Below are 14447 nucleotides of genomic sequence, written 5' to 3' on the forward strand. Positions count from 1 at the left end.
CATTCCAGGAACCTAGTGATGCGAGTGTGGATAAGGTGATTTATTGGTGGAGCCAATGTGATCTTAGCCTAGCTTTATTTATAGCTTTAGCCCTATCTTTCGAACACACTTATGTATTCGATTTGGAACCTAATGGACTGTATATCTCAATTAGCTATGAAATAGTTGTGAATGAGGAATGACAAATGCTTATTGTTTTTTTGGTGTTTTATGACTTATTGAATTTAACTATTTAGTGACTACATAACTGTGAGGATATTATTGTTCTATGTATAATAATAGATGAATATACTTTTATCACTAATATTTTTATATATAATTATAGGAGTTATTCCATTATGTGTTGCACCAACACCAAAACTAATGAATCTTAGCACCGTATTTTTTTTTCTATTCCAACCACAACACCAAAACTTACACAAAAAAGTATATTCTTTATTATAATATTATTTTTTAAAAACATATAATTATAAGATATATGCATTTATCAAGTTTTATTAGTGTCATATTTAAAAAGTAAAAAAAAATATACTAAATATTTTTTTGCTAGAGGGGCTACTGTAGATAACATCATATATAGTGTATATTATATCGCCAATGACATTTGGTGTAAAATCACCTCAAATTTAGTGTTATCGAGTTCCGTTGGAGTTAACCTTATAATTATGGTACTATTTAGTATAAACTAAATGAACATTTATAATGTTTAATTTTCAACAGGTTCAAAGTTTGACTTTTGACCACTCAAGTTATGAATATTACAAATCTGTCACAGTCTAGGGTCCAAGTTATGATAAATAATGTTTATGAATTTTGATTTTTCCCTTAATTAGATTTTAAGGTATGCTGCATTTAGTCTTTGTTTGTATTCTTTAGCATTTTTTATATTTGTATTTTATTTGCGATCTTAAGTATTTTTAGATCTCATATTTCAAGAGCCAATTTGATCCTAATCAATTTTTGTGTTCTTGATATTTTTTATATATTGATTTTAGCTTTCCCTAATTAAAGATTTTTTGTTTTAATATTGAAAGTCATGTATTAATTTTTATTTTGTTTTTTTATTCAAATTACTAAGTTTTTTTTATTGATTGAAATATATTTTTTATAATTATAATAGTTAATTATATTTTATTAGGGTTTTTAATTTGTTTTTATTTTTGTTTAATTGAATAATTTTTCAAAAGCAAAGACATTTTTATCATATTTAAAAATATTTTGACAAAAATGGGGTATATAATACTATTTTGGTCAATTTTGAAAATATATAAAGTCTAAGAGCATTTTCAATAGAGTGCTATATAAAAGTGGTGTATAGTAATTTTTTAGTGTATCTTTATAAAATTGAACTCCAATAGTAGTATAAAATATACGACAAATTTGGAACAACATATAGTATGAACAAAATTTGATCAATAATAAATATCAAAATTTTTAATTACTTCTTTGCCACTCATTAATACAAATTATTAATTTTTAAAATTTTAATTTATCTTTCAATAAAAAAAAATAATTGATTTTGAATATTTTAAAAAAGTGGGCAAAATATATCATTGACACATATTTTAGACCAAATTTAGCACAAATTATACACCATTCATATGAGATAGTCTAAAAATACATTTTTAAAATAAAGTCCAAGCCAAAAGATCTACCAAAATAATATATTCCCTTTATAATATTTGCATCAATAATACTAAATTTTTGCTAACCAAATATTTGATATTAGTTGTAGTTAAGTATCAATTATATAATTTTGTTCACCATAATACCAAAACTTTTCTATTATTTATATTTCGAGCACTCTCAATGGATGAGTTAAAATATATTATTCTTTATAATATAGAGAAAAATTAGTTAAGCTAAAATATGTTATTCTTTATAATATAGAGAAAAATTAGTTAAGTAGTCTTCCAATGAGTGATGTAAAATTATATTTTTTTACTTAAATGAATAATATTTCTCTATATGTAGTGAAATACTATTCATCAAGCTATAAATATTTTATTATTTTTTTATAAACTTTTGTATATATATGAGTGTGATACTATTATATTTAATTATTTTATTTCTTAAAATGAATAAAATGTTTAAAAAAATATAATATATAAATAATGTAGAGAAAAAATAGAGAAGCAGATGTATGATATAATGTAAAAATTTGAGGTAAATTATAAAAATGTATGTTTTTGTGATATATTTTGTAATATACTTTCTCTATAATATTTAGCTAAAACTCATAAAAACATATAGCTATGCACAAACTACAATTAATCCATATTTACATTTACATATATTTATATAATATTTTATATTATTATTTTTCTTCCTAAGCTTTCTCTCCATTTAGTATATATTTATTATTTCTTTTTTTTTAATTATTTTATTTTACTTTAAGTAATAAAATATATTTAAATATATAATATTTATATGATGTAGAAAAATATATAGAGAAGTTGGTGTATGATATAATGTAAAATTTAAAGGTAAAATAAAAAAATATGTATTTTGAGGAGGTATTTTAAAAAATGGAGTAGAATACTTATTGGGAGAGTGCTCTTAAGTAATATTTTTTTAATTTTTTATAATATAAAATTTGTTTTGTTAAAATTATCAAACATTTTACATTATTACATAAAAAATATTATCTAAAACTTTAGAATTATTACCGTCAAAATTAGAAAAGAAAAAGTCTCATATAAATATATTTTTTCTCCCAAGAGACCGTACCTGAATTACAACGATGCAACGCGCGGCGCGTGCGCGGGTCGGATAAAGTTGTAATAATTTTTTAGTTTGTCGAAGATCAAGTTTATAAGTCCCAACACAGACAAACACATTTTTACTTCCTCCTCGTCTTCTCTCACCCATAGCTTTGTTCTTCGTTCTCTCTCGCCCTCTCAGAGGGGTTTTTTTTTTGTTTTTTTTTTCCTTTTTTTTTGTTTTTTTTTATTGTTTTATATATATATATTTTTTTCAATTTTTTTTTCTTCCTCTTCCTCTTTCTCTTCCAATCTTGTTCATCTGAAACTGAAACCCTAGAAAACTCGATTCCCTTAAACAGCTTTCGCTCGCTTACAGAAATCTCAGCCTCGGTGGGTCTGAGGAAGAAGAAGATGCAACCACAGAGGCTGAAACAACAGGCGATCATGCAACAGTCGCTTTATCACCAACCTGCTGTTTTGGCTGCTCCCCAGGTTTAACTCTATTCTTCTCTCTCTGGTTCCCTTTTTCATTTTCTAGGTATCTCGATATCACGTTATTGTTATTTTTATTGTTGTCGTTGTTATGATTAATCTCAATTTTTAAATAATAATTTATTGTTCGTTTCTGTTATTCTGTGCTTTGATCAGAATTTGGGCACAATGTTTGCTAGGGTTTGCTTTGTATATTTTTTGTTGGTAAACTTTTGGTTTTGTTTAGGTATAAATTTATGGTAAAATATTATTTTGTTTTTTTTTCGTTTTATGCCTATTTCGTTAGGGGTCAAGCAGTTTCCTGTAAGCTATTATAGTTCCACATGGATTAGATTGCTCGGAATGAGCAAAGATGACACCTGACACCTCCATTGGTGGATACAGTAATTCCTGCTCGAAGAATTATGGAATTATTTTATTTTAATTTTTGGGGGTCTTGATCTCGTTAGATACATATTTTTTAATTTTCAGTGTGCTATGATTAGGTTTATTCTTTTGATTGTATTTATTCTGTAGATGTAGCTGTGAGGAATTTAGGGAATTTTCTATTTCTTTCTTGCTTTTTTTTTTTTTACTTTTTTATTTTTGCAGATAGAGCCTATCTTGAGTGGAAATCTGCCTCCTGGGTTTGATTCAAGTCAATGCCGCAGTGTGTGAGTGTTGTATAGACATTTTCTTTCTTTCTCTTTTTTTTTTCATGTTTTTATTTAGGAAATGGGTGTTCTTTCTAGGAGCGTGTTGTTGTGAAGTAGTTAGTTTATGTAGACTCAAAAAATAAATATAGTTCCTTAAACTAACCACCAAACATGGATGCTCAAGGGCATACATTTACAACTTTTTTGCTTATTTTTTAAAAACCACTAGTTTTTAAATCATCGACATTTCCACAATTCCCATATATTTCAGTTTGGCTTTCATTTTCATGTGTTAAATTTATGAAATTGTAGGTATGTAGGTAACATCCACCCACAGGTCACCGACTCTGATCTTCAGCAAGTATTTTCTACTGCTGGTCCGTTGGAAGGATGCAAGCTTATCCGGAAAGATAAGGTGACTTTGTTTGTGCTTGGATCTTCTTTCCTGATTGATTGATTAATAACAACAATTGTATGGCTATGATGAATATATGTACAAATCTAGCAGTTAAATGGAAGATTCTTAGCTGCCCAAGTTGCAGTGTCTGTGTTCTCATTCTCCTATGTTTTGATAGATTTGCATTTGATTTCATTGATGTGGCTCTTACTTTTTATGCAGTCTTCTTATGGTTTCGTTGACTACTTCGATCGCAGATCAGCCGCTTTTGCTATTATAACTCTTAATGGCAGGCATCTGTAAGTAGAAATCTTAACTGGTTTTTTCGTTGACCCTATCTAGTAAAATTAATATTTATTTGATTCAAAGCTAAGAACTTATTTTTTTTCTAGGTATGGCCAGCCTATTAAAGTTAATTGGGCATATGCAAGCAGTCAGAGAGAAGATACATCAGGTATAAAAGGAAACTGAATTTTTTATTAAGATATTTTGTAAACTTTGCCCAATTTTTTAGGGCACTATTGCCTTCTCGTTTTTTATTTTCCATTTTTGGTATACAGGTCATTTTAATATTTTTGTTGGTGATCTTAGTCCTGAGGTTACTGATGCTACATTGTTCGCGTGCTTTTCTGTTTATCCCAGTTGTTCGTGAGTTTCATTTCTGCCATTATTATATTAGTTTTGTTAGTAGCATTTAGGTTTGAAGAAATACTTTTTGATTCACCTATATATGATTGAAATAGATGCTTGACTAATTGGAACAAATTGATTTCTGTAAATTTCCAGAGATGCCAAGGTTATGTGGGATCAGAAAACTGGGCGATCCAGGGGTTTTGGATTTGTTGCCTTCCGTAGCCAACAGGTAGTTCAATTTACATAAGTTTTATGTTAATTTCTATTTTGGGAGTTGCTCTTAAACTTCAGCTCTAGTTATTGGTTGTTTAATTTCTAAATTATTTCATGAATTCTTTGTTTCTCCGGCAGGATGCTCAAAGTGCAATAAACGACTTAAATGGTGAGCTGAAATGCATTTTTGTGTGCTTTTGTGTGTGAAAACAAAGGGTGTACAATTATTATTATTATTTACCTTGTAAACATAACTACAAGTCTTAGTTCAGTTCCCCACCCCACCCCACCCTTCCAAAAAGTAATAATAAATAAACTTCCTCTAAAGGGTATGTTGCTGGCTTCTGCATCCCAAGATGTCTTTATTTTGGTCTTTTTCTCATCCAGTAAAACTTTATCAGGGAACTCTTTTATTTTAGACTCAAATCTTGTTCGTTAGTACTTATTCAGTTATTCAGTCTCTATGTATTAGCAAGATATTACCCTTTTTTCCAAATCTAAATTGTTTGCTTATTTTTATGCTGCAACACTACAGGAAAATGGCTTGGAAGTAGACAGATTCGGTGTAACTGGGCCACAAAAGGTTCTACTACTAATGAGGACAAACAGATCTCTGATTCTAAAAGTGTTGTAGAGCTAACCAATGGATCATCAGGTGAGATTGTCTTTTAGAACTTTAATTTATGACAGTCATATGATCTTCAGGTTGTTGTGGGTTTGGACTCTAGAATTTGATATTTAGTTGTTGCTCCTATTTTCGTACATTGCCCATTATTGTTGGATATATTATTCAGGAATCATTTGGCAAATAAAAGGTCATAGATTCCTCCAGCTGAAATCTGTTTAGGCTCTGCTCTGGCTTGATATGTTTTCTAATTTCTCATAAATTTTTACTTTTGGTAAATCTGAATTGGAAAATTCTTTGACATTTGGTTTTTTTTTTTGCCCCTTATCTTTAATTATCTTTGTACTTTTATGTGCTCAGAAGATGGTCAGGAGATAGCTAGTGAGGATGCTCCAGAGAACAATCCCCAGTATACAACCGTGTATGTCGGAAATCTTGCTCCAGAGGTATGGTTTGATCTCTGTTATAATCATTAATTTATTATAGTATTGTGACTACTCATAAACAAGAGTTGAATTTGAAGTATTTTTACAAAAGAGTTTTAGGAACTATATAAAGTGTGGATTGTTCAGATGACAAGTCAAGTAAATTTGGGTAAACAAGTCTAAGGATTATGTGTGGGAAAATGTTTTAAACAAAGTTTATATCAAATGGGTCAGGTATCACGTTGGACACAGATAAGACGTCACCACCCTTTCCTGTCTTTCAACAGGAGATTTTTGTATAAATAATAATAAGAATAATTTTTATATATATGTATGTATAACATGGTGTGAATTTTAATCAAACAATCTTGCATATTTGTTGTTTCAATGCAAGTGTAACTTTAGTTTTTCTCGATTTTTCTAAATGTTAGCTACAACATTTTGAAGGTTACTTCAGTTGACCTCCACCGTCATTTCCACGCTCTTGGTGCTGGAACCATTGAAGATGTTAGAGTGCAACGAGATAAAGGGTTTGGGTTTGTGAGATTCACCACACATTCTGAAGCAGCTATGGCCATCCAGCTGGGGAATGCTCGGATGCTGTATGGCAAAACCATTAAGGTATATTGTATGATTTTACGTATCTTTTGAGATGGGGCCAAGCTTTTATTTGGAAGATGGTTTTTGGTGGCCCCCTAGTACGTGTCTTTGTGCAATTAAAAATGGCATTATGATGTATAAATAATTAAATATTTGTCACGTAGTCAGTATCATCCATGGTTAATTGTAAAATATCTTACTGTTGCAGTGCTCGTGGGGAAGCAAACCGACACCGCCGGGGACAAACTCTGCTCCACTTCCCCCACCAGCTGCTGCAAGTATGCCAGTTTTCTCTGCAGCCGACCTCGCGGCTTATGGAAGACAAATGACATTAAGCAAAATGGGTGGTGCTCAAGCGCTTATGCATCCTCAAAGCCAGCACGCTCTCAAGGCAGCCATGGGAATGGGTGCAGGGGGTAGTCAGGCTATATATGATGCTGGCTATCCGAATGTAGCTACCACCCAACAGCTCATGTATTACCACCAGTAATTTCATGCAGGAGGTATTCGGTAGTCGGTTTGGTGAAATAAGTTACTCAGATTTGACTGTAGGATAATATTTTCTGAATTTTCCTCCCTAGTTTTTCTTCCTTTTTTCTCTTTCTTTTTTCACTTGGTTTTAGATTGCTGTATTTCTATAAACAAATATACCTCTTCTGAGTGCGTGAACTGGTACTGTGTGTTTCTATTTTCCCTGTTGGGATTCTGACTTTAATCGAAGCTTTGGCTAAAGGTGCTACTGAATCTCTGAATATCCCATAACTGAAGAAACTCTCAAGCAATGAATAAATATACTAGTAGTACTATGGTTTTCTGTATCGAGGGGATTGTGTTAATGTAAAATAGGGTTTTTATTTTCTATCTGCAATGAATATTTATTCCAGTAATCTGGAATAACACGAGCATTTTAACATCGCGCGTTTTGTTGGATAGGTCACTTAATAATAAATATACGTCCATTGCAACGTTAAATCAATACTCGCGCTATACAATTTTTTTTGCTTCTCCATTGTATAATATAAGAAAAAATATGGATTAGGTTGGAGTAAAATTAAATATGTTGATAAATTGTTAAATCTAAATTAGAAAGAAAAAAAAAGTTGGTTGTAATGTAATGATTTTTTTTTCGTTTAAAACAAATACATAGAGGTGGAAATTAAAAATTATCTCAAGTTATTTAGATTGTTGGATTAATTTTTTAATTTTTTTAAACAAACTCTCTAATTTGATAACAAAATTACATTCTTATCTAATCCCACCGTTCAAATAAGACCTCTATATCATTGAATATTGTTCGATTTTTATCATAAATAAACTCAAGGTTTTTATTTTTTTAAAAAAATCCAAAACGGTGGACCTCTTCTATTTTAACTTATATGCACAACAACGAAAATGGTGATTGGTGGAAAGTGCATTGCTGTCAAACATGGCCCCATTGTTCACAAAAGTGAAGTGTCTTTGTCGACCTATAGGTGCACTGTTTCTGCTCATACTACTAGGGTGAGCATTGGTCGGTTTGGACGGTTTTTCCACAATAAAAAATCAAGAATTCAATTTTCGGTAAAAAATCAATCGTTTTGGACTGCAGTTTGATCGGTTAAACCGACCAAACCGAATTGATTATTGTTTTTTTTTTTTTTGAAAGTTATAGTTAAAAAATTATAAATTTTGAATTGTTGGAATTTATTTTTGTGCATTTTTAAAACATAAATATATATAACATAATTACATTTACAAATTTTAAAATTTGAAACATAATTAAAAATACAAATTTTAATAATTAGTAATTATATAATATTATATTATTATTTTATTATGTTCGGTTGGTTTTGGTTTTGTTGGTCAGTTCACCCAAAATTTCAAAATAGACCAAACAGTGGCAGTTTGCATCATCGGCGATTTTTTCGGTTTTCGGTTTAAACGGTTTTGATTTTTTCATTTTTCAGTAGTTCGGTGTAGACTGTTTTTTCGGTTTTTCAAATTTTATGCTCGGCCCTAAGTACTATTTACCAGCTACCGTATATTTTTGGACACTCTATAATCTCCACTTAATTACCTAAACAAACAACTGATATAAACGACAAAAATCCAATATAGGGAAGCAATAACGAAGACGTAACAGTAGTGACACCACAATAATTTAATATTTTGCTTCTGTACTCGAACCATTCCCATTTAGCTTTCTGGTCAACAAAGTCGTCTTTTTCCGATCAACCCCAGACTAAATTCACTTAAGCAGCTTATCAACCATTCATGCATCATAAACCAGTAGAAATAAAAATTCAATTTCATAACAGATGTAATATATCTCTTTTTTTTTATTCACAAAAAGGGCTCGTAATTCTCATTACAGTGCAAAATTTTCTTCTTTATCTTTTTTTTTGGTAGGATTAAGTTAGCCGCATAAAGCTGATTCATTCTCGTATTATGTTATATAATATCATAATCGGGTTTAGAAGTGAAGTGACTATTGTTTATTTTTGGTCCTCTTCCTCTGCTAAATGGCAACGATACCGGTTGAGAAGATTTGGCCTCTGCCATGAGATGATGATGAGACTGAAACATCAACACCTCTTTTGGTCTCTGATCTGCACTGCTGTTCTTTCCTTTCATCATTCAAAATCTGACTTGAACGACATTCTGAACTACAAAACGCTTTCTCTCCTCTGTAAAAACCAAAGCAGAATAAATCAAATTAGCTCATATTCAATTAGTTTTTTTTTTTAAAAAAATAGTACTAAAGTTTTGTCACTATAAATTTTGTATGTAAGAAATTTTTGTAGTTGTTCTGTACCTGTACATATATATGTCCTTTCCATGGAGTTTTTTCCGGCATAAATGGCAACAACTAAGAAAATCCGAAGTGGGAAAGGAAGAATTTTCTTCACCGGAGATCGCTGACGGCGAATCAAAAATACTCCTTTGGTTATTACACCGATCCAGATCGTTTTTCCTCGCTGACGGCGAATCAAAAATACCCCTTTGGTTATTACACCGACCCAAATCATTTTTCCGGTGATTTCTTCTTCCATAGTCAACTCCATCATAATAGACCTTGGTAATCGACTTGTTATTCGGTAAACGACAAGTAACATAAGTGTAACTCTCTTCGTCTAATTCTTCGCAAGCTCTGAACTTGTCCCCGTTATTGACTATCTTCACCGGAATTGGATTCGAGCGATTCAAATTCAAACTGCATATCGCGTACTTGGCTGGAAAATCTCTACCGCCGTCAACGGAGGATTTTTCCAAGGCGGCGACGATTCCCAGCCCAACTCCGCCAAGATCGTAGCTCTTCAAACCACGTGGGGATTGCATCTTGAGATCTAATGGGCTTCTCGGACTAGTCCCGATTTCAATTGAGCCGGCGCGGTGGCCGGGAACAAGAAGCTCGGAGAGTTTCCCGATCATTGGGCGAGCTTTGTTAGTCAAGTTTACCATCAAATTTAAACCCAAAAACCAGGAATGAAAAATGGAGAATTGGGAATGGAAATGGGAATGAGATAGAGAGAGAAGTCTTGTGTTTTCTCTCAATGGCTTTAGGAATCTAATTTATGATGAAGTGAGGGAGTGGGTGGACTTAAAGCCCATGGTTTGGTTTGGTTTGTTTTGGAATTATACGAGTGATGATTTGTTCAAGCTAGATCAATTAATCGTTTAATTGCTTTATTATTATTATTATTATTATATAAATAAAAGGGATTTCAATAATATTTTAAAAGAGGTCAGTTATCAAATGGGGCCCAACTTGAAATAAAAAAAAGTTGTCCATTTGCAATGATTGGGACCCAGTCTCGGGATCTGGCCCACCACGGGTCTTGTTCGGCGACAATAAAGATTCTTTTCGGAATTTGGACCGTTAGACCTCTCACACGTGTCATTCATCCAAGGGTCAGTAGTTTCAGTAGCAATTATTGCTAAACCACTGAGAGGAGCTATGCAAGCCCACTGAAACAGGCTGCTGAGGCCCACTATTTGGAGTTTGATAGCGACTCGGCCTGCCCTCGAATGGGTCTCTCTCTTACTTATTGTACGGGACTTCTTCTTTCCGAAATTACAGAAAAACCCTTTCTACTTTTTCTTTGAAAGTGAAAGCCATTTCTCTCTCTCTCTTGCTTAATCACTTTATGTTTATGTCTTTACACTTTTTTATCATTTTTTAGGGGACTTTTTTTTTTTCATCAATTTCATAGCTCCACTTTCACTTTTTAAAAACAATAAATAAAGTGTGGCAATTTTTTGAGTGTATTTGTAAAGATTTCACAAAATATAAAAATTTACAAGTGATATAATGTAATTTCCTTTGAAAATTAGTTTACGGTATTTTTTATGCAACTCTATTTATAATTAGTATAATTTTCATACTTACTTAAATAAATTATTTTACAAAAACAAACTTTTTTATTTTTATATTGGCCAGACTGTATGAGAGATTTGGGTCGTGTCTCATTATTGATGACCATTACCACCGGATTAAGCTTTTGAGCATATATTTTGCTTTATTTATTCTACATAATATTACCATTTTTGTTAAGAAGAATAATTTACTTTAATGTTCAAAGATTATATATCTATTCTTATCTTATGATTTATGTTTTGTTACACTTTTAACTTTATTTTTGTAGTGGAGCATCTTAAAATAAAACATAGACAATCAATTTTATATTTAAGAAAAGCCTATATTGGAACCACTCAAACACAGCCCATATTGGGTATGAAATTAAATAATTTCAGTTTGCACTAAGTTATCTATAAAGGATTTGATACAAATATTCATGTATCTATTAAAAATTAAATAAAGAGAGAGATCATGATCGTAGTATTTTTTTTCCCATTGGAAGATCGTAATCAAAATTTAATGCGTGGATTCAATTTCTGATATATTTAAAAAAAAAAATTATTATTTCTCTTTCAAGATGTCATGATAGATATGCTCTGATTAGGGGCATTTGTGTCATTTCAGTAGCAACCAAGTGGTCCAAACTCCAAAGAATGATACTTTCATAAAAGTGTCATCAAAACCATGAGCCAGGTTCAGATTACTACTATACAGACGAGAAAAATCATGGCCTACATCACGTGCAAAGATGACACGTGCAAAACAATCATTCATGAGCTCATTGGAAGCCACGTGATTCCGAATTGGGCCGAAGTTAGAGCCTAGTGACTAGGACCTCGGAGTCATATGTATTTGTAGATGGGCTGGCTATCTGGCCCATGATGGGAATATTATTATTATTATTTTACACATTAGTTATATTTACACTTCAAATTAATATAATAACTTAATCTTTTTTATTTTATTATCATAGAAACAAAATCTTATAATATAAGTAAATTTATTAGATTTTTAATTATTTTTCACAAATTTATGTTTAGGATTATCCTTTAACATTGTAAAGAGGTGCATAATTTTGTTTTTTTTAATAAATACTGTTTTCTTAATTTATGGAATAAAATATATTTGATTTGGATGTACAGTAAAACTTCTATATAAGAATAACTTTTATTTTATTATAAAAAAATTTGGTCTCAATTTGACCAGTTATAAATAAGAATAACCTATAAAATATAATTAATTATATGTTTTTTTAAGTCTCGCATTAAGAAATTATACATCTATATAGTAATAATTATGTATATAATCAAATAAATATATATTATGTCATTTATTTGTACTCAAGAGAAAATTAAATATTTATTTCACATTTGAATTACCTAAATTACTTTTAAATATGTAATAGTTTATTAAAGATTTTTTATTATTATTATTGTTAAAGTTGATATTTTTTTGTGTTTTGAAATCTTTTTGTACCGATACCTCTATTTAGTTATAATCTCTCAATTAAAACACAATTAATTTGGTCTCAAATGCTATTTTTATATAGATATTTTAGAGTATATATAAATTTATAGAGTAATAGTATAGATCTCTTTATTATTGTAATTTTTTTCTTAAGTTTGGTCTCTCATTTTTTTAAGGCTATTTAGGATTTTTACCCCCCGAATTATTACCACTACCGTATCGTGCCCCGTAATTTTTTCAGGCCGTTCAAAATTCCCCCCGAAATATTCACAGTAATGTAAAGAAGGACTTCCGTTAACTTTCAACACATGTAGCTAACATAATGCTGACATGACTCTTTACATGCTGATGTGTCTTGGCCATGTCAGCGCCATGTGTGTAATTTTATTATTTTTAAATATGGTTTTTATTTTTTTGAATGTATAAGAAATGGTTTAATTTATTAATTCTATTTTTTAGTGTTTAATTCATTAATTTTTAATATGATTATAGATTTTTTAATTTAAAATTATACACATGGCGCTGACATGGCCAAGACACATGAGCATGTAAAGAGCCATGTCAGCCTTTTGTTAGCCACATGTGTTGAAAGTTAACGGAAGTCCTTCTTTACATTACTGTGAATATTTCGGGGGGAATTTTTAACGGCCTTAAAAAATTAGGGGGCACGATACGGTAGTGGTAATAATTCGGAGGGTAAAAATCATAAATAGCCTTTTTTTTTTTTTTTTATTTCAAATTTTGAGGTGTCAAGATGTTGACCCACCCTTCTCTATTTATTATATATTTTAAAGAAGAAAGTGACTCCAGCTTGATCAACTTATTAGTGAGCTAATCAATCACTGTTTGATTGGGTTATTCTATAATTTCTTAGTAGGTCCCACCCAAAAAATTATTCCCCATTAAATATAATCTTTTTCTTTTCCTTTTCTTTTCTTAATGTCTTTTTCTTATGTTTTAACTTTAATTGATGTTTGGCTATAATAATTAGACATGGTTGATATTCTTTTTGGTGGGGGCTTGTAATTACTTCCCTTTACTTTTGTAAATATGATAAAAATCATTTGATTTTATTATTAATATTATTATTTCAGCTTCTATATAAAACTTTGTACCTTAACTACTTTTAAAATATGATATTTGACCCTCCTGTGTAAGCTTAAATTAGGATGACATTAGGCAATGTTAGATCAAGAGATTCAAGACTTATGTTAATTTTAAAAATTACTCATACTAGTTTTCAAACTATATTTTGGAACTTTTCAGAAGACCTAATGCTATAAAACCTAAACAAAATGGCATAAACTATTAAAAACTTTATTCTTTTTACACATCTCTCTTATGATTTTTTTTTTTTTTTTTGAGAAAGGCTCTCTTATGAAATTGAGCTGGTAAAATAGTCACCTACTATATTTAAATGGAGTTATCAATCAAACAATAACATTTCTTTTTCTTTCGAGAAAATAAATATCTTAAAGAATGTTGATATTTTTCTTTTTGAAAAAATAGGAAACAAAAAAAAAAATCTATAGAATCAGTATACATTGTACTCGTACTCATTTATAAGATATTTTCATGGTTCAAATTTATGGGTCCATTTATTTTGTATGTAGGTTTTAGATTTTTTTTTTTGTTTGACAAAATAGATTTTAGATTTTTAGTCATACTTTTGTTTTGTTTTTTGTCGTTATATTTGAGAATTTAAATTTATTAACACGCATCTATTTAATTCAAATGCAATTATTTTCACATTCACATGAAAATTGATCATATCCCATTTCTTCTTCTTCTTCGAACACTTGTGAATTAATTACAACTCTGATCATATAAAATAGTTCAATTGTTTTAAATTAAGCAACTTTCAGAATATTCCAAGTATAATTGCTTTTTTTCTTTTTATAGTTCTTAATAATTTA

The 14447-nt window shown here is 30.2% G+C and overlaps 2 protein-coding genes across 2 annotated transcripts; one reads left to right on the forward strand and one right to left on the reverse strand.

Annotated features, from left to right (window-relative positions):
• Positions 1-2913: 2913 nt before the first annotated feature.
• On the forward strand, positions 2914-7469 carry LOC133797330 (oligouridylate-binding protein 1-like). The gene is made up of 12 exons (XM_062235202.1): positions 2914-3197; positions 3789-3850; positions 4145-4247; positions 4452-4528; positions 4622-4683; positions 4790-4877; positions 5016-5091; positions 5214-5244; positions 5611-5730; positions 6061-6146; positions 6573-6746; positions 6934-7469. Exons 1-12 carry the CDS (start codon positions 3117-3119, stop codon positions 7213-7215), a joined length of 1242 nt encoding a protein of 413 aa, XP_062091186.1. The 5' UTR covers positions 2914-3116; the 3' UTR covers positions 7216-7469.
• Positions 7470-9011: 1542 nt separating this feature from the next.
• LOC133797331 (FCS-Like Zinc finger 13-like) lies at positions 9012-10306 on the reverse strand. Its single transcript, XM_062235203.1, has 2 exons — positions 9520-10306; positions 9012-9391 (listed from the first exon to the last, which is right to left on the reverse strand). Exons 1-2 carry the CDS (start codon positions 10164-10166, stop codon positions 9223-9225), a joined length of 816 nt encoding a protein of 271 aa, XP_062091187.1. The 5' UTR covers positions 10167-10306; the 3' UTR covers positions 9012-9222.
• Positions 10307-14447: the final 4141 nt, after the last annotated feature.

The sequence above is a fragment of the Humulus lupulus genome, chromosome 8 (assembly GCF_963169125.1).
Source record: "Humulus lupulus chromosome 8, drHumLupu1.1, whole genome shotgun sequence".
NCBI classification, from domain to species: Eukaryota; Viridiplantae; Streptophyta; class Magnoliopsida; order Rosales; family Cannabaceae; genus Humulus; species Humulus lupulus.